This window comes from Dendrobates tinctorius, unplaced genomic scaffold (genome assembly GCF_039654945.1).
Source record: "Dendrobates tinctorius isolate UK_male_01 unplaced genomic scaffold, ASM3965494v1 ptg000058l, whole genome shotgun sequence".
Classification (NCBI taxonomy): Eukaryota; Metazoa; Chordata; class Amphibia; order Anura; family Dendrobatidae; genus Dendrobates; species Dendrobates tinctorius.
Genome location: NW_027361726.1, coordinates 21,476,523 through 21,502,326, shown reverse-complemented (window position 1 = coordinate 21,502,326; position 25,804 = coordinate 21,476,523). Strand labels below are relative to the sequence as shown.

The 25,804-nt window shown below is 44.6% G+C and overlaps 1 protein-coding gene across 3 annotated transcripts in view; it reads right to left on the bottom strand.

Moving 5' to 3' along the window:
- ITPK1 (inositol-tetrakisphosphate 1-kinase) overlaps window positions 1-25,804 on the bottom strand; it is a 122,476-nt gene that overhangs the window by 7,376 nt on the left and 89,296 nt on the right. For all 3 annotated transcript variants that reach the window (XM_073578121.1, XM_073578122.1, XM_073578123.1), the window contains 3 exons: window positions 5,627-5,725; window positions 5,470-5,510; window positions 2,272-2,437 (listed from right to left, as the gene is read on the bottom strand). In XM_073578121.1, coding sequence (XP_073434222.1) covers window positions 2,272-2,437; window positions 5,470-5,510; window positions 5,627-5,725 — 306 coding nt within the window. The remainder of the gene's footprint in view (window positions 1-2,271; window positions 2,438-5,469; window positions 5,511-5,626; window positions 5,726-25,804) is intronic.

Genomic DNA, 25,804 nt, shown 5'->3' with positions numbered 1-25,804 from the left:
AGAGTCTGACTGACTGGGTCTGTGGACAGAAGTCAATTATAAAGGTGACTATGTAAGACAGCTGTCTTTAATGCAGGTAACAAGTTGATTAGGAGCATCTAACTGGTCTGTAGGAGCCAGAACCCTTAACGGTTGGTTGAGGATCAAATACTTATTTCTAACTGCAAAATGCAAATAAATTTATACAATTTATACAATGTTATTTTCTGGATTAAAATTAGATATTCTATCTCTCAATGTTAAAATTAACCTACCCTTAAAATTATAGACTGCTCATGTCTTTGTCAGTGGGCAAAACTTACAAAGTCAGCAAGGGATCAAATAATTATTTCCTTCACTGTATTATATATACATACTGTAAGCAACACACTCTTGCGGTTTTGCAAATTAAATAGACAACAGGTAGAAAAGATCGGTAATTAGCATGACAGCCCCTATAAAGGAAAGGTTCTGCAGGGGGGACCTCAGATCATTTCTCTGTTATCCTTTTTGGCTGTCTTGGTCACATTTGCATTTTGTTATTGCTCTGACCCCAAGTAGCATGAGGCGGTGTCTACAACCCACAGAAATTGCTCAGGTAGTGCAGCTCATCCAGGATGGCACATCAATGGTAGCGGTGTCTGTCAACAGTGTCAAGAGCATGGAGCAGATACTAGGAGACAAGCCAGTACAACAGGGTATGTGGAGGGGGCCACAGGAGGGCAACAACCCAGCAGCAGAACTGCTACCTCCTCCTTTGTGCAAGGAGGAACAGGAGGAGGAGTGCTAGAGTCCTGCAAAATGACCTCCCGCAGGCCACTAACATCCATGTGCCTGCTTAAGCTGTCAGAAACAGATTCCATTAGAATAGTATGATGGCCTGACATCAAGTGGGTGTTGTGCTTAGAGCCCAACACCGTGCAGGGCGATGGGCATTTGCCAGAGAAGACCAAGATTGGCAGATTCAATATTGGCGCCCTGCACTCTTCACGGATGAGAGCAGGTTCACACTGAACACATGTGACAGCCGTGACAGTGTCTGGAGACACCGTGGAGAACATTCTGCTGACTGCAACATCCTCCAGAATGACCAGTTTGGCAGTGGGTCAGTAATGGCATTTCTTTGGAAGGCCGCACAGCCCTCCAAGTGCTAGGCAAAGATACACTGACTGCCATTAGGTATTCATTGTGAGACCATATGCCGGTGCAGTGAGCCCTGGGTTCCTTCTGATGCATGGCAATGCTAGACCTCATGCGGCTTAAGTGTATCAGCAGTTCCTGCAAGATTGTATTGACTGGCCTGCCTGATCCCCAGACCTGAATCCAATCGAGCACATCTGGGACAATATATCTCGTTCCATCTACCAACGCCACATTGCACCACAGATGGTCTAAGATTTGACTGATGCTTTAATTCAGGTCTGGGAGGAGATCCCTCAGGAAACCATCTGCTGCCTCATCAGGACAAAGCCCAAGTGTTGTAGGGAGGTCATACAGGCAACGTGGAGGCCACACACACTACTGAGACATTTCCTTGTCTTGAGCCATTTCCATTGAAGTTGGATCAGCCTGTAATTTGATTTTCCATTTTGATTATCATCCCATAATCCAGACCTCCTTGGGATATTAATTTTGATTTACATTGATCATTTTTGTGTTTTATTTTTCTCAATGTATTCCAGTATGTAATGAATAAAGATTTGCATCTGAAATATTTAATTCAGTGATAGCTAGGATGTGGCATTTAGTGTTCCCTTTATTTTTTTGAGCAGTGTGTATAGTCTCAGAGGTGTCAGCAGATGGCAGAGTAAGTAAATTATTCCTCAGCCACAGATATCACAGGGCCGTGCTGTACAGAGCAAAACAAACTCATCTCCCCCCACATTTAACATTTTAGTCCTCCGAATACACACACACACACATATATATATATACATACATTTACAAGCATTCACAAAAATTGTTGTTGGGACACATTCTGGACTAGGCAGGTGATATATGTCAACTATAGATAAAGTGTGGTTTAAAAAACTCAAATTGATATAATGACATGCATCTGCAGGAAAATAGAACGGCACACCATTCGGAAGAAATATGTGCCCAAAGAAGAAAAAAAAACAAAAACTGTTTTTATTACTGTGTGGGCACCCGTCGTTTACAGTGCCACCATATAAACATTGTTTGTTAAAAACATTTTTTTACTTTTAATACTCTGATTCTTGACTATTTTAAGTACCATAAGTTCGTTGTTTTTACTCTTCTTTGGGCACATATTCACAAAAAAAGCCTTACCTGAGCTGCCCGGTGAGAAATTTTTTAGCGATGGTCGTTCCACCACTGTGTACGAATCTCCAACCACAAAGACTTTGTAGAGCACGGCGTTATGACTGACAAAGCTCTGGATGACACAGGGGCGCGGTATCGCCCGTAGACCCTCCATATTAAATATTATAGCCATCTGCACAAGACAGACAAAAAACAGAACATTGGCATCACAGAGTCAACTTTGTCCCTTTACAGTGGCAGACACTTTATATTTGTCAGGACATCCAGACCATCTGGATTAATGAACTTTGATCCTCTAAGATGATAGTATTACACCGATCCAGCTGGACATTCAGTGACGCTCATCATGGATATAACGCCCTTCACTAATTGACATTTTTCCGGATACTCGAGAATCCTTCACTTCATCTGTCAACAGTGGGTGGGTAAGCACGGCCAGGATGCCAGACCTAGCATGTGCCAGTGATGCCTCTGACGTGCCATTTCCACCAGAACAGAACTACTTTCCCGGACCCCTGAATAGTTTTGTTGTGGACCGCAGGGAAGGCGTCCGTGCACAACTAAGCACATTTGCGACCTCAGGAAAGCTGCGTGACAGCCTATGTGGTAGCTCTAACCCCTTCCCACCGCAGCCAATATGCATTTTTGCGCTTTAGTTTTTTTTTTCCTCCCCTTCTTCCAAGAGACAGAACTTTTTTTTCCACAGACATTCACGTATGAAGGATTGAATTTTGCAGGCCAAGTTATAATTTCAATTGACAACATTCACTGTACTATACTATGTACTGGAAAATACTTCCTGGGTTCTCTTTGTGCAGTAAAAATGGCTTGGGAACATGGTTCTCCAGGTTTGCGCAATTGTCACAATACCAAACTTCTGTAGTTTTTCATTTTCTCCAGCGATCAAAAAAAAAACAAACGTTTTTTTTTTTTTTTTTTTTTAAAGGCACAGCAACCAAAATAATGGCAATTCTGGCATTTTGATTATTTTAGCTTTTCAGTATTTTACAGATGTGCTGATATTAAATGTTTACTTTTTTTAGATTTTTTTTCTTTTTTTAAATTTTTGACCTCTGATGGGACTTGAACCTGCGCTCATCTGATCACTTGTACTATATAATGCTGTAGCACATTACTTCAGTGTGTACTATGCTGAAAACGAGGGTTTCCACTGAAGCCCAACCCTAGGACCTAAAACAAGGGCTGCTGCAGGACTGTGCGCCTTATTGCTGCGATTCTGCATTTTTGGTGCAGATTTGACAAGGCTTTTTAAAGAGTTTTTGTTTTAGTCACCTATAGGGGAAACAAATGTGCCAAAAACACACAAATCTAAAGATTGTTTGAATGTAAATTGGATAGAAATTCACAGGCACGTTTGATTTAACTGTTAAATGCAAAAGATATTTTACATAGAAAAAAAATAAATAATAAAATCAGGCGGGAAAAAAAAGCAGAATTTATGCTATCTGAAAATATGGTGTAATGGATGATATACAGTTGTGGCTAAAAGTATTGACACCCCTGCAATTTTGTCAGATAATACTCAGTTTCTTCCTGAAAATGATTGCAAACACAAATTCTTTGTTATTATCGTCATTTAATTTGTCTTAAATGAAGAAACACAAAAAGAATTGTCCTAAAGCCAAATTGGATATAATTCCACACCAAACATAAAAAAAGAGGGTGGACAAAAGTATTGGCGCTGTTCGAAAATTCATGTGATGCTTCTCTAATTTGTGTAATTAACAGCACCTGTAACTTACCTGTGGCACCTAACAGGTGTTGGCAATAACTAAATCACACTTGCAGCCAGTTGACATGGATTAAAGTTGACTCAACCTCTGTCCTGTGTCCTTGTGTGTACCACATTGAGCATGGAGAAAAGAAAGAAGACCAAAGAACTGTCTGAGGACTTGAGAAACCAAATTGTGAGGAAGCATGAGCAATCTCAAGGCTACAAGTCCATCTCCAAAGACCTAAACGTTGCTGTGTCTACCGTGCGCAGTGTCATCAAGAAGTTTAAAGCCCATGGCACTGTGGTTAACCTCCCTAGATGTGGACGGAAAAGAAAAATTGACAAGAAATTTCAACACAAGATTGTGCGGATGTTGGATAAAGAACCTCGACTAACATCCAAACAAGTTCAAGCTGCCCTGCAGTCCGAGGGTACAACAGTGTCAACCCGTACTATCCGTCGGCGTCTAAATGAAAAGGGACTGTATGGTAGGAGACCCAGGAAGACCCCACTTCTTACCCCAAGACATAAAAAAGCCAGGCTGGAGTTTGCCAAAACTTACCTGAAAAAGCCCAAAACGTTTTGGAAGAATGTTCTCTGGTCAGATGAGACAAAAGTAGAGCTTTTTGGGCAAAGGCATCAACATAGAGTTTACAGGAGGAAAAAAAAGAGGCATTCAAAGAAAAGAACACGATCCCTACAGTCAAACATGGCGGAGGTTCACTGATGTTTTGGGGTTGCTTTGCTGCCTCTGGCATTGGACTGCTTGACCGTGTGCATGGCTTTATGAAGTCAGAAGACTACCAACAAATTTTGCAGCATAATGTAGGGCCCAGTGTGAGAAAGCTGGGTCTCCCTCAGAGGTCATGGGTCTTCCAGCAGGACAATGACCCAAAACACACTTCAAAAAGCACTAGAAAATGGTTTGAGAGAAAGCACTGGAGACTTCTAAGGTGGCCAGCAATGAGTCCACACCTGAATCCCATAGAACACCTGTGGAGAGATCTAAAAATGGCAGTTTGGAGAAGGCACCCTTCAAATATCAGGGATCTGGAGCAGTTTGCCAAAGAAGAATGGTCTAAAATTCCAGCAGAGCATTGTAAGAAACTCATTGATGGTTACCGGAAGCGGTTGTTTTGGCTAAAGGTTGTGCAACCAAGTATTAGGCTGAGGGTGCCAATACTTTTGTCTGGCCCATTTATGGAGTTTTGTGTGAAATGATCAATGTTTTGCTTTTTGCTTCATTCTCTTTTGTGTTTTTTCATTTAAGACAAATTAAATGAAGATAATAATACCAAAGAATTTGTGTTTGCAATCATTTTCAGGAAGAAACTGAGTATTATCTGACAGAATTGCAGGGGTGTCAATACTTTTGGCCACAACTGTATTGGATGTCATACAGCTGCAAAAGGAACTAGGGTGTAAAGTACATGCGATGAGATGCATCGTCATCATCATCCTCCTCCTACCTCGTGTGAGTTTGTCCCGTGAGCAACTCTCGTCTTGCATACTGAAGGAAAAAAAAAAAAAAAAAAAGTTATAGTGCCGCCCTTGTGGCAGGTTTAGGAAGGCTCAGCAGATCGGTGGGTTTTATCAATAATGTCTGTGCCTTTTACCAATACTTACTGAATGGAAAGGCCAGGCTGCTGCTCTCAATGAGTTTAAGGGCGTCCTCTCCGCTTTCGGTCGATAGCTCCATGAAGGGCGGAGAACACAACCGATCGTCTACAGGAGGAGACAGTATTGGTTAAATCCTTCCACTGCGTCACATTCAACCGCTAACTGTCCACAAGGTCACCACTCTCCTGAAACACTCTGTGCTGCGGGGTGCTACTAGAGGTCCTTGCCCCACATAGTATGCAATTCCCAGTCTATGACCTACACAACATTTCATCAGCTCCTCTCCTAAAATACTCTGTGCTGCGAAGGACCCTGCTACTTCAGCTAGGAAGCTCTCGGTGCTCGATCGATCCAGAATTTGCAGGAGAGAGAGAGAGAGAGAGAGAAAAAAAGAAAACACTCTGTTGCTGGAGAACCCTCCGGTTTGTCTACAATGGTAAAAAAAAATACTGACAAAAAAGCAGATGTCTGAATGAGGCTTTATCCAGAAAGATTCCACGCTGCTGAGTAAAGCGAGGACGCAAACAATAAACCCATGTCCTGAGCGCAAAATGTAAAGAATGGAGAAAACTTTTGGTGGGATTCCCCCTCTGCACCCAGGAGATTGCTGACATTTACCCCGACCCGTATAGCGGTGTCTCTTTAATATAAGAGACTTTGGAATAAACAGACACTTGTTCCCGGCCTTCTATGATGAAGGATCAGAGGCGGCGATGGACAGTCAGTTTAAATGTGAAGTCGTCTTCTTTCCATGAATGGAGGTGGTGAGCTAGGTCAGTGAATGAGTCATGGCTCCTGAATGCTACAAACACTGGGCGCTGCTCCAGGAGCTGCAGAGCTGAAATCAGGAGGATGCAACACCTAAGAGCCAGAATGGGACATTGAGAAGTAATTGCATCATGAGATTCCACGTTCATACGGTTATAGAATCAGCAGTGGACCGTGATGCTGGGTGAGCATATGACAATGGCAGCCAGATACTTCCTATCCCAGAAACTGAAAGTAGGAGAAGACGACATATGGGACAACTGCAGTAATTCTTGTAGTATCAGACAATTGGTGAGCAGAGATGGAAAAGGCTCCATTCCAAAGAGCACTTCATCACATTTAAACAGTCCCTCACTACTTTCAAGTCGACACTGACTGCAGCAAAACAAACCTACTTATCTCTCAAACTTTCAATTCTCTCCGCCATACCCCAGCGCCTTCTCTCTCTCCGTTCATCTCAGCTGAAGACTTTGCCTCATTCTTCAAGCAGAAGAGTGATATCATCAGAGAAAGCTTTGGCCAACAGTCCTCACAGCCCCTCCTCATAACTACTCGACCCTTCTCCTCCAAAACCAGTTTCTCCGCCATTACAGAAAACCAACTTTACTCTCCATCCTGTTCCTAGATGAGAGACCATCCCACCTCATCCTAAATTTCATCCCAGTCTTCATCCTGACCCTAACCCATCTCTTCAACCTGTCACTACCAACTGGTACCTTACCCTCATGCTTTAAACATGCCTCAATCACACCCACCCTCAAAAAGCTTTCAATGACCCATATCACTTCTCCCCTATGCTTCAAAACTACTGGAGCACCACGTTCATCTTAAACTGTCCTCCCCACTTCTTCAGCTTCTTTGACTGCATCTTTCCACTGAAACTGCCCTGACTAAAGTCACCAATAACCTACTAACCGACAATGACACTCCTCTGGCCTCATGCTCCTGTTATCTGCCTTCGACACAGTGGACCATTCCCTACAGATCCTCTCATCACTTGGCCCTATCCTGGGTCTCTTCATACATAACGGACTGGAATTCAGCTCTATGCTGATGACACACAGATCTACCTCTTGGGACCCAATATCACCTCCTTACTAACCAGAGTTTCACAATGACTGTCCGCTATTTCTTCTCTGAAAGATTTCTAAATCTTAACATGGTCAAAACACAACATCATTTTTCCCCCATCTCACTCAACCCCTCAACGGACCTATCCATCAAAGTCAATGGCTGCTCAACTTTCCCCAATCCTACAAGCTCGCTGCCTTGGGGTAATCCTTGACTCTGATCTCTCCTTCAAACCACACATCCAAGCCCTTTCCATTTCCTACCCACTCCAACTCAAAAATATTTCTCAGATCTGTACATTCCTCAACCAAAAATCTATAAAAACTGTAGTCCATGCCCTCATCATCTCCCGCCTTGACTAGTGCAAACTCCTCCTCTGTGGCCTCCCCTCCAATCTATCCTAAACTCTGCTGCCCGACTAATCCAACTGTCCCCTCTGTTATTCCCCAGCCTCTCCTCTCAGTCAATCACTTCACTGGCTCCCCATTACCTAAAGACTCTATCTCAAAACCTTAACCATGGCATACAAGGCCATGCACAACCTGTCTCCTCAATACATTTGTGAACTAGTCCGATCCTCAAAAGATCTCCTTCTCTACTCCCCTCTAATCTCCTCCTCCTACAATGGCATACTAGATTTCTCCTGTGCATCCCCCATACTCTGGAACTCTCTACCGCAACATATCAGACTCTCACCTACCATGGAAACCTCCAAAAGGAACCTGAAGACCGACCTCTTCCGACAAGCCTACAACATGGGAGTAACCCTTGTTCCACCAAACTGCTGCACGACCAGCTCTACCCTTGCCTCCTGTATCCTCACCTATCCCTTGTAGATTGTGAGCCCTCGCGGGCAGGGTCCTCTCTCCTCCTGTACCAGTCGTCACTTGTATTAATATTGTACTTGTTTTTTATTATGTATACCGCTTTTCTCATGAAAAACGCCATGGAATAAATGGCACTATAATAAGAATAGTTGTTGCTCCAGACATTGCAGCTTTGATACTATCTGCCCAGGGCCGATGCAATGCATCACAAAGAAGTATCACCGATCAGGGTGACACCAGATATCAGAATAATCCACAGCCGACTACAATTATTACACTGGGGAACGCAATTTTTTAGGAGTTAGGTCAGACAACTGTTCTTAATTTTTGGATGCTGAATCCAGAAATTATCTCAGTTTTTCTCTATCACGTCAAGTTTTTGAACTATAGGATTTTTGTCTTCTCAAAAATATGTAAACTACTGTACCTAAAAAGTTTTTTTTTTTTTTTTAAATAGTACAAATATGAACAAAAAATGAAATATATAAGAAATAGGCATGGCAAATATGTTTTTTAACACTATCATGTTTTTTACAAAGGAGATGCATATATATATATATATATATATATATATATATATATATATATATATATATATATATATATGCGCGCAAGTATTTAAGGTAAAAATGTACATTTATAGCTTTTTCTGGAGTGTTTAACTTGAGGACAATCACGTTTGATGCTCCAGCAATAGTCAGCCATCATATGTACATCCCATCTACCCTGGTAACAGTCTTCCATAACCTTCAAATCTTGGTGAAATCGTTCACCTTGCTCTTCGCTAACAGCAACAAGATTTTCCGGAAAGTTGGCAAGATGGCAATGCAGAAAATGTAGTTTAATACTCATGTTGCAACCAAGCGCTTTGTAGCTCTCCAATAGTTTCTGAACAATTTCTTTGTAATTACTTGCAAGTGTATTTCCAAGAAAGTTCTTGACGACGTCTTTGAATGATAACCAAGCATTCTTCTCAAGATCTGACATAGTCCCGGTGAAATGTTCATGTTTGATGAGCTGTCGAATTTGTGGACCATCAAACACACCAGCCTTGATTTTTTCAATAGACAGTCCAGGAAGTGCCAACATGATGTACTTAAAACAGTCGCTGTCAGTTGGCAATGCTTTTACAAATTGCTTCATGAGACCTAGTTTTATGTGCAGAGGTGGGAATAGTATATTCTTCCTGTCAACAAGTGGCTGATGTAGAATGTTAGGATCTCCAGGTTTAAGACCAGATCTTGGAGGCCAATTCGACTCAACCCAATGCTTTTCTCGAGCTCTGCTATCCCACATACAGAGAAAGCAGGGATACTTTGTGTACCCACGTTGCTGACCAAGAAGGAAGCAAACCATTTTAAGGTCAACACAGATGATCCAATTGTGTGTGTCATATTTCAATAACTCAATAACTCTCTTTACATCTCCATGTTCTTCACGAAGAGAGACAGAATGCCCAATAGGGACTGCACCAAATAAATTGCCATTGTGTAGAAGGACACACTTAAGACTCCGCTTTGAGCTATCAATAAACAGTCGCCATTCATTTGGATTGTACACTGAAAGCCCTAATTCTTGTAGTAAACCAGGAATATTATGGCAAAACACAAAACCGCTGTCACACCGAAAGTACTGCAAAAATGTACTTTCTCTAGTACGAAAGTATGATACCTTCACTCCTTGTTCAAGTAACTGTTTCTCATTCAGCCTTGATGCTAGTAAGTCCGAAGCTTTTTTTGATAAGCCCAATTCACGTGCTAAATCATTTAACTCGTGCTGATCAAATCCCTTACGAACTGAATCCTTGTGACTTTCAAATTCTGCATCATTGCTGTCACTGTGTTCGTCAACATCACTCAGAACTTCTAGAGATGGTAGCTGTTCGAAAACTGGCACTGGAATTTCAGCTGAATGAGGCATTGGTCTGATAGCTGACGGTAGATTTGGATATTCTATTTTACTTTTATTTTTCCTGTTAAATCCTGATGTTTTCACTAAACAGAAGTAACAGTCTGTGGAATGACTTTTTTGCTCTCTCCACACCATGGGGATACCAAATGCCAACTTTTCACGTGTTCCTTTGGTCCACATCCGTAAACTCTCGACACACTGCTTGCACACTATGTGAGGGGCCCATGGCTTATCTTGATCACCGAGTTTTACTTTAAAATATGCAAAATATGCTTCTTTGGAAAAATGCACTGATGTTTGCCCTTTGAACTGGAATGGTGAAAACACCACAAATATAGCAGAAGGAGTCAGGGTTGTTTAAGCATTTACGACGAGAGGAAGAAGGAGCAGACATGATCTGAAACAAAGGAAATATGTACATAAGTAAATAAAACACTGAGATGGAAAGTTACAAGCTTTGAAAACTAACAAAGAAAAAAATCATAAAAGATATATAAATTACAACTAAGCGCCCAATGTAAAGAGAAAAGCTATCACAAATCCTATTTATTCCTACTATGATACATTTTTTGTGTAAAGATATTGATAATTATGACGTATTGGGAGCTGTACACACCTCTCACCACACTGTCTCAGTTGTGACTACTCTTACAAGTTGCCACGTAGCTCTATATGAGTCGAATTGTACTCAGATAACAAGTCTTATTACAGAAATCAGTGCAATTGTGCTTCTATGGCAGGTAAGTTGAGGAGGAAAAACTTGACATGATAGAAAAAAACTGACTACATTTTTGGAATCAGCATGCCAATTTTAGTATAAATCAGCTCAAAAACCTAACTCAACAGAAATTTTTTTTTAAATTGTTCCCCAGTGTTATCAACCTAACAAAAGAGAAATCAGGGAAGGGCATTTCAGGAATCTCCATGTGAATCTCAACACTCCATCCGCAGGAGGCAGAGGAGGACCACCATGGTTGTGCCCCCCCCATGGTTAAGGTGAGGTTACCCCTGTGCTGACTGTAAGAGCCTGAACGGAGACGCTCCGGAGGTCCAGATTCTGGCAGCATGTGGCTCTGATAAATATACAGAGTGGGAGGCCCTGGGTCACAGCCAGAAGGAGCAGTCACAATCTGGGAAATTCTGCTAGTCTTATGTAGAGTCTGAAAACAGAAAGATTCAGGATGTACGAACGGGGGAAGGAGGGATACAACATTTCAAGTGGGGACATGGTGGTATCTCAAAATCACGCATTAAATAAATTCCACTTAAAGATGATCCCTGAGAAAATTGTCCAAAATAATTTACTATGCTAATTCATTATCTTTGGATAAAATATGAACTTTAAATTCAAGTTTAAGGGTTTGTCCACTTTTAGTGAGAATATTTATTTTAAATTAATTGCTTATTTGGGTGTAAAAATATTTCGGCAATTAGGTTATAATAAAAATTTGGCACAATTTTGACTTTTACAGGCACTGCACATTCAACCAACCATGTGGTCTGTGGTCATAAATCAGCAGAAAAATACAGATAAAAGTGTTACAAACTCTCCCGTCCGACACTCATATCAAGCTCACTGACGGATTCTCAGTTACTCCGTTCTGCAGCCAGCAAACGACCGTACAAAATTTGTAATGAAACTATTACAAAAATGATTTTTAGCACAGAATACAGGCATTAAATTTAAAAATCAAAATAAAATATCCCATAAGGCAGACAACCACTTTAATTGCTTAAAATGTTAAGGATGTAAATTTCACACCAATTGTAAGCTGCACAATCAGACGTTCTGGACAGTGCTGCCACCTGGTGGAACATTCACCTAATGACAACTTGGGAGAAAACAGCATTATTTATATATTGGTAGATAATAACCATTTATTATTTTCTGTTATTTATACTGATACTTCGAATTACATGCTATAGCGCTAGCTGACTCCAGCAGTGGACTGAAGCCTGTGTCAGTGCAGACTACCAACTCTCATGCTGCCACGTCCGGTGCAATGTGCCCAGAATCCGCTCACGTCTTCCTGACGATCTCACACCCACTCATATTTTGAAGACGTCTCAAGAGATCAGAGAGCTGCAAAATATATCAGACAGAATCAGGCCACACTTGGCAAATCACACAGGCCAGCCACCGGTAATAACGTGCAAATCAGGAATAGTCTGGCTGTAATCAGTCACAGGACAGAAGCCAATCCCTATGTAACTGCTGCTCGGGTCTGGCGTGTTACGGGGGGCTCTGGCACAAACACGGGTTTCTGAATTTTTGCCCATTTTCCATTGATGTGAATGTGCACGACATGGGGGGGAGCTGTCAACGGGATAACACAGCATGGGGTTATCATCCCAGAGACTAGTACCCCCCAGTCCCATCAGTCTGAACCTTTAGGTGCTCTGTATTGCAGTATTAGGCCGGGGTCACACTGGCGAGGAATACGGACGAGTGATAGGCGCTAAAAGCACGCATTAGACACGGACCAATGATTCTCTATGGGGCAGCTCCCAACAGCCGTATATTTCTCATCCGTATTCTACGGTCCGTGCCAATCACAGCATGCTGCGATTGTCAGCATACTACGGCCGTAATACGCCAATGCAAGTCTATGGGTGCACAAAAAATAAGGATTACACACGGACCACACGTGTGACCTGCGAGAAATACGCACCCGGTGTCTTTTAGAAAAGCCGGCAATTCAGTGCACGATACAGTAAACTCACACTGACAGGTTTAATAAAGAAACAAAAGAATAGACATAGACACATAAAATACATATATATGTATATATATGCATTCTATGTGTTTATATCTATTCTTTGGTTTCTGTTATAAACCCTGTCATAGGGCTCCATTATATGTCCATTTTGCAAGCCTGCGAGAAAATCTCGCCATACGGATGCCATACGGATTACATACGGATGCTTACATGCGCAAAATACGCGACCACACCTTGATTACGGATGACATACGGAGCACTGTTTAGGGGCCATTCATCCGTATTACGCATGTAAAATACTGACCGTATTTTGCGGTGGTTAGTGTGACCCCAGCCTTGGGTATTCTATATAACCAGCTGTTTTTATCCACAGGCAAAACCTGCTCTCTTGACAGTAAAGAAGCTGCGTACAAAAAGCAGGTGTTGCTGAGTTTTTGCTGCATTTCTGTCGTCTCTTGGCATTGCTGATAAATTTAGTTTCCCCAATAAAAAAAGCATGATTTCACTTCCTGCGGATACCTGCATTTTTTGCTGCATTTTTGCACTGCATTGTTTCCTATGGGTGAAAAAAATGAAAATCGCTGAAAATACGCAGAAAAAAACAGCTTAAAATTTGCATTAAAAAAAACTGAGCAAAAAAACAAAAACGCTTCAATTTGGCAGTTGAATGATAACCACCATGCCCTGGATCATGATCAGGATGATTACAAGAGCTCTGTAGCATATAGTTTCCCGAGGACCGGCGCTGTCGTATGGTGCTAGGGGGGAATCTTCTGCTGTCTAGGTCGCATGATGTAAAGTAAGAGGTTTAGGAGTGAAGTGTCTATGTATCTAGCTCTAGACTCTGGGGTAAACACCAGGAGATATCACTACATATGAGGGTTTACGTGAGGACATAATGTCACAGACAGCAGCATATGAGATCTTTAGGAGTAAAGTGTAGACCCTCCGAGCCTCCTGTAGAAGATCTCTAATACGCAGCACTTCCAGAGACTACTTGGAACAGCAAGGCAAAGGCTTCGAATAAGGTCAGGTTTCCTAACGGGGACTGCTCCTTTTTAGAGTTTTTAGTTTGGAGTGGATTTTATCCGGAGCCGACATGCCCACTAACTTTTCCTACCAGGCATTTTTCAAAGACCATTGAACATATAGCAAAGTGGTCTTATAATAGAAATGATTGGGAAGAGTGTTTTAAGAGATTTCAATTTAAGTCTTTGTTTTCCTCCTTAGGGGAAATCAGACCAGCACTTAAACTTCAAAAAACAAAACAAAACTCCAGAACACACTGATGTTTATTTTGAAGATTTATGGCAAACAGACCCACACAACCTTTACAAGAAAATACATCCAGACCTAAACTACCCCATACTCGTCCTAACCTCCTCCGTACTTCTGAACAGACTATTATAATAGACAGTATATTTTATAGACTAGCACCCAGCAGGCATTCGCCTTCTCCACCCTAGATGAGATGTACCCGAGAGGAGATGGAAAATGCCAAGAATGGCGAGTACTCCCACCCAGTGTGTGAATGTGCCCACCGTGCAATAGTTAAAGGGGCTGATGCAAATTAAGCATAATCACCGTATGACGGTGATTCTTAGTTCTTAGGAACTTTGCATTTTAATGCCTCATTGTTTTCCTGATAATTTGCTACAATGTATCATCGCAGGTCAAAGAGAATCGCCTAGACTGGATACAATTGCAGTTTCAGGAAAACTATTATAGGAGGAGCCGGGGTTTGAGCTTTGGGACACAAGCAAGAATGGTCCTATTCATTACCAGCAAGCAGAGATCTTGAACATGGCGAAGAGCGCTAAAGTATTACGTAAGAAAGCTGCAGAACTCTTCATTACGGAATGATAATGATGAGATTAATCCTTCCAACAAGCAAATGTGACAATCGGGGCCTTGTGTGAAGGTAATAACCATCCTGTACCTGGTCACCCAGCTTTCTGAAATCCAGACCGCACTTATGTAGTAACTTAATAGCAGAAGCCAATGCAAGGACCAAGGACTTTGGCAGTGGATTATGTCCCATAATCTGCACAGGGTCATAGGTAGCGAAGGTTGCTTATCTCAGGCAGCAGAGCCGGCTTCTGATCTAAGAGAATGTTTGCAGGTTACAGCTTGTCATTTCACAAATCTTTGTCATGTAAGGCCATCGGGTGGAATTCCGAAGCTGCGCCATCTCTTCAATGCCACGACACGCCAGTGGGTCCTAAGGAAGGGAATGCTGAGTGACAAATCAGTCCTCCGTGTCACCTCCAAAACATACTAGAACTCTGCATTACTCAGCACTTAATGGCATTTTCACGTGTTGTCTTATTGGTACTGGCAGAGAAGGCGTAAACCCCAACCCTGAGGTGCAGCATTGAGAAAAGAGTGGAGATTTATTGAAGCTGCTGCCATCTGTGCATATATAAAAGGATCATTTTTGTCTGGAGGGTGCAAACATTGCAGGATGAAAATATCTGCTAATTTCAAATAGACATTGGCCTCCATTTACCATGAATGTTCTGAAATAAGAGGCACTGAAAAAAAAAGAGGAGCTGAAATAAGAGGCACTGATAAAAAAAGGAGCCAAAATAAGAGGCACTGAAAAAAAGAGGAGCTGAAATAAGAGGCACTGAAAAAAAGAGGAGCTGAAATAAGAGGCACTGAAAAAAAGAGGAGCTGAAATAAGAGGCACTGAAAAAAAGAGGAGCTGAAATAAGAGGCACTGAAAAAAAGAGGAGCTGAAATAAGAGGCACTGAAAAAAGAGGAGCTGAAATAAGAGGCACTGATAAAAAGAGGAGCTGAAATAATAGGCACTGATAAAAAGAGGAGCTGAAATAAGAGGCACTGAAAAAAAGAGGAGCTGAAATAAGAGGCACTGATAAAAAGAGGAGCTGAAATAATAGGCACTGATAAAAAGAGGAGCTGAAATAAGAGGCACTGAAAAAAAGAGGAGCTGAAATAAGAGGCACTGAAAAAAAGGAGCTGAAATAAGAGGCACTGAAAAAAAAGAGGAGCTGAAATAAGAGGCACTGAAAAACATGGATTTTTGTGATAACTCACCGTAAAATCCTTTTCTCCGAAACGGTCATTGGAGGACACAGATACTGAGGGTGTATGCTTCTGCCGCTAGGAGGCTGACACTAAGTGAAAAAAAGAGGTTAGCTCCTCCTCCGCCGTATACACCCTCACCCCTATTGCGGGCGGAAATCAGTTTGGTGCCAAAGCAGTAGGAGGACAACAAAATCAGCCTTAATACAGGTAACAACATGTCCAAAAACACCACCCTTATATCAAATTAGTAAATGCATATAAATTTAAACAAAACAAGAGCCAACTGGCTAATAGGGTGGGTGCTGTGTCCCCCAATGAGCGTCTCGGAGAAAAGGATTTTACGGTGAGTTATGACAAAAATCCATGTTTCTCCTTCGTCTCATTGGGGGACACAGATACTGTGGGACGCCCTAAAGCAGTCCCTGGGTGGGAGATTGACTCACCGATCCAAGCTACATGCACCTCTTGTTTAAAGGTGCGCCACCGCTGCTTGGAGAATCCTTCTACCCAGGCTCACATCCGCCGAGGCCTGAGCATGAATATTATGTTTGGCAAATGTGTGCAGGCTGGACCAAGTTGCTGCCTTGCAAACCTGTTCCGTCGAAGCCTGGTGCCGAAGAGCCCAAGAGGCGCCCGTTGCCCAAGTAGAGTGCGCTCTGATCCCTGCTGAAATCGGTGTGCCACTAATGCGGTAGGACTCCTGAATAGTCAAACGAATCCATTTGGCTATGGTCGATTTTGAGGCAGTGAGTCCCTTCCCGCGCCCTTCGGGGAGCACGAACAGCGTGTCCGTCTGACGAAAGGGTGGCGTCCTCGACACGTACCTCCGGAGGGCTCTTACCAGGTCTAACGTGTGAAGAGCATTTTCCACACAGTGCACTGGTGCTGGACAAAATGAAGGCAAGACAACATCCTCATTAATGTGAAGAGAGGACACAGAAAAGGAGGGGCTGGTCTGAGCACCACCTTATCCTTATGTAAAGTGAGGAACGGGGCTTGGCAGGATAGGTAGGGCTGCCAGTTCTGAAACCCGCCTGATAGAAGTGATGGCCACTAGGAACACCACTTTACAGGAAAGGTACCTCAAGGATATATCCTGAAGCGGTTCAAATGGACCTTCCTGCAGAACAATTAGGACCAGGTTAAGGTCCCAAGCGTCCATAGGCGCCTTATAGGGAGGTACCAAGTGGGAGACTCCCTGGATGAGAGTCTTCACCTGCAGATTGGTAGCAATTCTGCGCTGGAACAGGACGGATAAGGCAGATATGTGTCTCCTGAGGGAACTTGGGACTAAGCCTGAGTCTAGGCCCGACTGGAGAAAAGGCAAGATGTTGGGGATCGAGAATCTCAGCGTAGAAACACCGTGGCCTCGACACCAAGCAAAGAACACCTTCCATGTGTGGTGGTAAATTCGTGCTGAAGCAGGCTTCCGGGCGCTAATCATTGTAGCGACCACCTTGCTCCCGAACCCTGCCTGGGTTAGAATCCAAGATTCAACAGCCATGCCGTCAAACACAGGGCCCCTGAGTTCGGGTGGCAAATCAGCCCTTGAAAAATTAGATCTGGGCGCTCTGGCAGGCGCCAAGGAACGTCGGCGAGCAGCTGCATTAGATCTGCGTACCACGCTCGACGGGGCCAGCAGAATCACCGGGACCCCTTCCGTCTTGATCTTCTTGATGACCCTCGGAAGTAGTGGCAGCGGGGGAAATAGATATGGGAAGTGAAACTGGTTACATGGCAGAACCAACGCGTCCACAGCGATTGCCTGCGGGTCCCTGGCCCGAGCGACATATGTGGGCACCTTGGCGTTCACTCTGGACGCCATCAGGTCCACATCCGGAGTTCCCCACAGCTGACAAAACTGCCGGAAGACTTCGGGATGTAGAGATCACTCTCCGGACGCAAGACCCTGCCGGTTGAGAAAGTCTGCCGCCCAATTTTCCATGCCCGGGGTGTGGACAGCCAAAATTACCGAGTGGTTTGCTTCGGCCCACTGCAGAACGTGCCCCACCTCACGCATGGTTGCTCTGCTGCGGGTTCCCCCTTGGTGATTTACGTAAGCCACCGCCGTGGCATTGTCCGACTGAATCCGGACGGGGCGGCCTGCTAGAAAGTGATGAAACTTTTACAGAGCCAGCCGAATTGCTCGTATCTCCAATAAGTTGATCGGGAGGCGTGCCTCCTGTGGCGACCACCGTCCCTGAGTCGTGTGGTGGCAAAGCCCCGCTCCCCAGCCGAGGAGATTGGCGTCGGTTGTCATCACGAACCAATGGTCTGGGGGGAAAGGTTTCTCCTGGGTCAGAGAGGACCTGGTTAACCACCATCCGAGCGACTGTCTGACTTGAAGACAGTTGGCACTGCCGATCGAGCGTGAAAGGATTCTTGTCCCAAGCTGACAAAAGGGCGTGCTGCAGGGGGCGAAGACGGAACTGGGCAAACGGTACCGCTTCCATTGCTGCAACCATTTTCCCTAGACTCCTCATCCCGGATCGGATGGTATGAGGGACTGGTTGCCGAAGTGTCCGGACTCCCTGCCGGAGCGCTCGCACCTTTTCCTGAGGGAGAATTACCAACCCTTGGCGAGTGTCGAGAATCATTCCTAGGAAGGAGATCCTTTGAGCTGGCATAAGGGATGACTTCTTCGCATTGACCAACCACCCTCAGCGGGCAAGAGTATCTAGCATGATGTTGACATTTTCCTCGCATGCTCGTATTGAAGGGCCTTTGACCAAGAGGTCGTCTAGATAAGGCAAGACGACTATGCCTCGAGGATGCAGTATGGCCATGACAACTGCCATAACCTTTGTGAACACTCTGGAGCCGTGGCTAGCCCGAAGGGTAATGCTACGAACTGAAAACGTAGATCGCTGATGGCGACGCGTAGAAACCTCTGATGAGGAAAAATGGGAATATGCAGATATGCGTCCTGGATATCTATTGAGGCCAAGTATTCTCCCTGCTCTATGGCCGATATGACTGACCGGAGAGACTCCATCCGGAAATGTCTGATCCTGATGAATTTGTTCAGAAGCTTCAGGTCCTAAACAGGCCTAACAGACCTGTCCTTTTTGGGAACCGCAAAAAGGTTGGAATAGAACCCCTGATTTTTTTCGTGTTCCGGCACCGGAACAATGACTCCGTTGTGCTGGAGCAATTTGATGGCTCCCAATAGATCCCTTGCCTGGGCATCCATTCTGGGAAGCCGGGAAAGAAAAAACCGTCTTGGAGGATATCTGACATTCTATTTTGTAACCTGAGGCCACCAATTCCTTAACCTATACGTCGTCAGCGACATTGGCCCAGACGTGGAAAAACCAGAGTAGGGCGGCCGCCCACCTTGCCGGTGTCGTCTGGTAAAGGCCTCGAGTCATTTGGCAGACGATCTTTGGGATCTGGATCCCCTCAATCTGGGCTGCTGAGCACGCAATCTCCCCAATGGGTCGCCTCTATATGAGACCTGCCGCTCCCTTATCCTGGTTGGGGTGGCCTGAGGTGGCGGAATTGGCCGCTGTAGTCCACCCGGTGTTGCGAAAGGCCCGAAAACGTGCCTGAAACGGGTGACGAAAAAGCGGTTTGACCCTTTGTTGAGGGACAAACCCGCTCCTTCCTCCTGTGGAGTTGGAGATAAGTTGATCCAACTTCTCCCCAGATAGGCGGCCGCACTGATAAGGCAGGGAAGTCAAGGACTTAGAAGAAGAATCGGCTCTTCTGATCGAAATTGCATTAGCGGCAGCAAGTGCCGAGCAATTGGCCGCACCCAAAGACGCATTGATTACATAGTCTCCGGCCATCGCCATCTGACCTCCGAAATCTCTGCAGGTAGATCCTGCTCCTGCGCGACCTTGTTTAATATTTCTGACCATGATATCATAGCCTTGGCTACCCAAGTTGCTGCGAACAAGGGAGCGAGTGCTGACCCTGACGCTTCATATACTGAGTGAGCTAAGCTCTGTATAAGGCGATCCGTGGGATCCTTAATCGAGGAAACACTAGGGACGGATAGCAGGGTCTCAGTGGCTAGGCGCGAAACCGGAGGATCCACCAACGGGGATTCCAACCATCTTTTACGGAGGCCCGGAGCAAACGGATACCTTGTTTCGAGTGCCTTTTGACCCGAGAAACGCCTGTCTGGACGTTCTCTGTGCCGCTGCACTATGTCCTCAAACTCCGGGTGAGAGGAAAAAATTCTGTGCGGGTGCTTCACTCTCTTAAATGCCACTTTATGCCCCGTAGCCACTGCGGGATCATCCTCAATCCCCAGGGTCTGATTGACGGCTTCTATGAGGCTGTCCACTGTTTCACGTGACCCTGGAGTGTCCAGGTCAAGGGGCTCGTCTGGGTCGCAATCTGAGGTCTGCTCACTATCAACCACTGGTGACGGGGAGCGAGAAGCAGAGCTTACGGATGCCAAGGCACCAGATGGACTGGGCGACACCGTGTGGATTTGTTTCCTCCGGGTCTGCCTAGAGTGAGAGCGGCCCCTGCAGGCCGGAGGTTTTTGTGAGGTGGATGTTCCCTCTAAGGCCGGGGAGCCATCATCCCTGCCCCTATCTGGGGCACAAAGGGACTCTATTGCTCTCGTAAACGACGCCATGGACTGTGACAGTGATCGGGCCCACTACGGGGGATTTGACACATTGGTCGCGGTCGCAGGGGAGGGCTCCTGGGTGCGTTCGGATTCGCAGGCTTCGCATAATCGCTTGCTCTGCGCCCGCGAAAACGCAGCCCGACAAGAGATGCATGCAGCGTAAAAGAACGTGTGTGTCTTTGCCTTTTCGGACATACTGTATCTGTCCGCTGCTGGGGATGAGGGGAGGAGGTAGCACCTCGTTTTCCCCGTAGCGTGGCCTCTCGGGCAGCACTTACCCCAGTCTTGCGCCCCCCCCCGTCCTGGCTGCTTCCTTCAAATCGCACGCCACCAGCTGTGGGAGTGAGCAAGCATGTAAAACCGCTCTAGGGGCGGCGTTTCCGTTCTGCGGCCTAGCCACGCTCCGAAGCCGGGGCCTAAATTTCTTCGCCGCCGCCCAGTGTGGGGCGGGCCGCTGGAAGTGACGCGCAGCTCCTGGGGAGGGACTTCTGGCTGCGTCCTAGCTCCGGCTGCAGCCTCAATTTTTCCCCTACCCGACCGGGATGGCGCGGTACACAAAAAAAATAGCGCCACTAACTGCGCAGCGCCGCCTGACTGATCCAGCCACCCTCAGCCTTGCATGGCCGGTGGCTTCCGCCGGCTGGGGGCTCCAGCCCTGAGATCTTCGCAGGAGCCCTCCCAGACCCTCTCCTCACCGATGATCCTCTTCAGCCTGAGCGCAAGTATGTGAGGGGGCCTTGATAAAATAGGATAGTGCAGGCACCCTAGCTCCATCTAACCCCTTCAGGGGTGAGGAGAGGGACCGTCCGCCACCTTGCAGCACCGCAGTCTAAGCATTGTTGGAGCAGTGGGGACCGCACGGACTAGTCTTGTGCCTCTGTACAGCCCATGGTTTTAATACCTAGGGGTGGTCAGAGCTAAGTCCGGCATTGTGTCCCACGCCGCGGGAGAGGATACGTGGAGGGACACTCGCCCATGCTCACCCGTTGTTGGTTTTGGGAAATCGGACCCTTTCAATAGGATCCGTTGCCCCTGTCAGATCTTCATGGAAAAAGACAATAAAAGTCTGGAGAAAAAACCAGATGTGTGCCTCCATGGACAATATGCAAAAAAAATTATTTCCGCCCGCAATAGGGGCCAGGGTGTATACGGCGGAGGAGGAGCTAACCTCTTTTTTTCACTTAGTGTCTGCCTCCTAGCGGCAGAAGCATACCCCCACAGTATCTGTGTCCCCCAATGAGGCGAAGGAGAAAAAAAGAGGAGCTGAAATAAGAGGCACTGAAAAAAAGAGGAGCTGAAATAAGAGGCCTGTGCAGTTCTATTTAATTTGGCGCGTCTTTTAGCTTCCATGCTCCACCACAAGGAACCAGGGCACATTTGTTGCAATTTACGCCGCTTTTGAGAAGTAAATGATGAGGAGGTTGTCAGGCGTTCCTTTAGGACTGATCTAAAAAGGCCAAAAGGAACAACATTATGGAAAAATTCAACAAGTTTTATGATAGAAATGTAAAAACTGAACAGTCAGCCCTTTGTTTTTCCATTCTTCGCCATTTTCAATATCTTTGGTCTCTGTGTTTTTTTGGGGGGATGGGGGGCTCATTAATGTGAACTTTATAGGGTTGTAATCAGGGCTGTGGAGTCGGTAAGTCAAACCTGCGACTCAGACTCCTCAATTTCCCTTCCACCGACTCCAACTCCAACATATATTGCTTATATTTAAGTGAAAAAGTTTATTGTAGTACAATGTGAACATCAGACATTTAATCATTTTTATGATACAATAATCAAGACATTTAGATAGAACATAATATATATTTATTGGAATACAACTTTAGAACACAAAAAACTAATAAATTGTAAATATGTAATACACTATGTAATATCGATTATATATATATATATATATATATATATATATATATATATATATATATATACATATACATACACACACACAGTGTGTGTATATAAAAATAAATATATATATATATATATCACTATGTAATAAACTATGTAAGTGGCAAAAAATAGTTTTCAACAAAAACATACTAAATAACATTTGTGCAGTCTATGCATTTGTTCTAAGAAATAGAATTGCCTCCATCAGATCCTCCTTCATAGATGACCTAAAATCTGACCTAATAATTTTAAGGCCAGAGAACAACCTCTCTACACTAACTTGGGTTGGAGGCAAAGCCGCAACCACATGGGCAACTTCTCTAACAATTACCAAGTATAAAGGAATTGCCTCATGCACAGTCAGTTTTGATGAACCGTTGAATTTTTCTCTTTCTTTGAGAGCAAGTGAAACATTTTGCTGAAATATGGTCAATCTGCTTGCTATAGGAGACGGAGTGAAATCTTTTTCCTTGCAGCAACGCTTTGCCTGCTCCATATCATCCAAATACTTGTCAAACTCCTCATCTGATGAGGATGAAAATATGGCAGCAGTAGCACTGTCAGGACCCAAGTCCTCTTGCGCCTGGCAGTCCTCCTGTAGGCCACTCATCCTGCTACCTCAGTCAGAGCTTCTTTTCCTTTAGTAAGCTGTTGATCATCAAGCAATATATGATGACTTGGGTCCACATAAACAGCTGCCAGAAAAATTTTATTATCCAATAGCTGTATCTCTCTCCGTTTCATTGAAGCAAAAATGCCATCTGCGATTAAACCTTCTCATTGGGACAGACAAAATAGCAAGTTCTTCCACTCCCTTATGAAAATGCCAGGAGTTAAATCCTCAGCTTGCAATTTTTTAGTCACGGTAAATACAGTAGGTGATTAAGCAATTCCTTCAATTCAGCCACCTGTGTCCATTGACCTTCATTTAGGGTTACCTGAGGGTTTGCCATATCTATAAGAAACGGTTTTAGCCAGGATCAAAACTAGGAGGGGCAGAACCTCATACTGCACACCTCAGCTGCTGCAGAACCTTATACTGCACACCCCCTACACTTGAAAATAAAGCCTGCACCTTAAGATGTGGTGAATGCAGTCTATTTATTCCAACTATCAATTGATGTTGATGTGTTACTGAAGACGAGCAATGCCTGTCCTGGGCGTCCTTTTGTGCAGCTATGAGGTGTACCTGACTGGTGCTAAAAAAAAAAAAAAAAAAAAAGGTACCGTTACACCTAGCGATGCACCAGCGATCCAGACCAGCGATATGACGCGGTCAGGATCGCTGGTGCATCGCTAGGTGGTCACTAGTGAGCTGTCACACAGGCAGATCTCACCAGCGACATCGCAGGGGTCGGGGATCGCTACTCACCTGTCAGACACGGCGATCCTGCGTCCTCCCGCCCGGCTCCACGCGTCGCTGCCACAGGAAACCCAGCAGGAAGTGGCAGACGAGGAATGGTCCAGGAGCTTCTCGTGCGATCAGCGATAACCAGCGGGGGAGCCGGTCGGAGGTAAGCATCACATGCAGCGATATCGCTAGCAATATCGCTGCAACGTCACAAAATCGGTGACTTTACAGCGATATTGCTAGCGATACCGCTAGCGATACCGCAGTGGATAATGGGGGCTTTAGTCTGTGTGCTACCCGGCTTTCATTCTTTTTGGTACAGATAAGATATGGATAGACAGATATGGATAAATGGATAGATAGAGCAGATTTCTAATCTGCTTTTGCTATTGAAAACATTATCTATGAGCTCAAAAACCTTTCAGGTGATGCAGTTTTTTAAAAAGCTGATCTGCTTTTGCAGCTGAAAAATGTATCCTCAAAAAACGCAGCAAAAACACTGTGTGAATGTAGCCTTAGATCAGGAATAGAACAGCCATTTATAGGACATTTCATAACTTTCCCAAATTCCTATGAAAAAATATTCAGCACATTCTGCATTGAACAACTGTACCCAATTTATTATATATTTTAGAAAAATATTCAGGATTGAGAGTCCTCAGTAGTTGATACCTTTTAATGGCTAACTGAAAAGATGGTAACACATTGCAAGCTTTCCAGACTACTCAGGTCTCTTCATCAGGCTAGACTAATACAAGCCTGATGAAGAGACCCGAGTAGTCTGGAAAGCTTGCAATGTGTTACCATCTTTTCAGTTAGCCATTAAAAGGTATCAACTACTGAGGACTCTCAATCCTGAATATTTTTCTATCTACTGGCTAACACGGTACAAAGATATACATCTTTGCTGTATTATATATATTTTAGGAGTCGGACCATTTTATACCGACTCCACCAAAATGAGCTCCGACTCCACAGCCCTGGTTGTAATCGCACCTGATGGTGAAGGCCAAGGGGCACAGCACAAAATCTGAAGGGTCCACCATGACAGAATGGGAATTAGGTGAACACACAACAGAGAAGTGATAAAAAGTGGTACACAAGGTATTACATGAGTGATTCATATACTCTATATGTATCCTTGAACACTAACATGGACTTCTAATTTGCCCTATTATTTATGCACTGTGGGCAGGGAGTCCCATAATCCGCTGGCATCAACGAGGGGTAAATAAGGCACGTTCATAGAAATTGAAGAGTAGCAGGTCTGAAGTCTGCATTGCATGCCCATTTCCGAGCAGACAAATGTCCGCAGCATATGAAATATGTGTACAAGCTCACCCACTCTGCTATGAGAGGGCACGTTCTCCTTCCTAAGGGTTAATAAAACAGAAGGCCTCGGCCAAGTCTGGACGTGGGTGGCTCGGTTGTTGACAGTAGTAAGGCACTTGTAGACTTGGCCCATCTCGCGGCAGCAGGACCCTGCCATATTAGTATATAGTTCCCGAGCGTTTGCGTCCATCGCGCCTCTTTAACGACTCTAAAGGGTGGATTATTGGGATTTCTCTCCTTGTAAAGAATGGAAAAGAAAAAAGGCCTCAAACAAAAGAGCTGGTAATAATAACAAACGGCAATGTAAACGGCTGGCGAGCAGGACATAGATGGTCATCTCATGTATAAGGTGCCACCCCGCCTGCAGGGCCATGTGGAGTCAGACAGGAAATAATACAGTCGTCTCATGTCAGACAAATCAGTCCAGGATTACATGCAGATTTAGGCGCCTGGCGTCAGTGACTGAATGGCTGTATAATTGCCGGTCTCCTTCTGTCTCTGCCGGGTCTGAATAATCGACCAATCACAAGCAAGCTCGTAATCCTATATGATATAATGTATCGGCTCTATCAGAAAAATGATACATAAAATACAAGATAATCACCGCAGATATTAAGCTTCTTCCAATCTGCTGGTCTCCAGCAGGAGGAAAACTACAAGTCTCA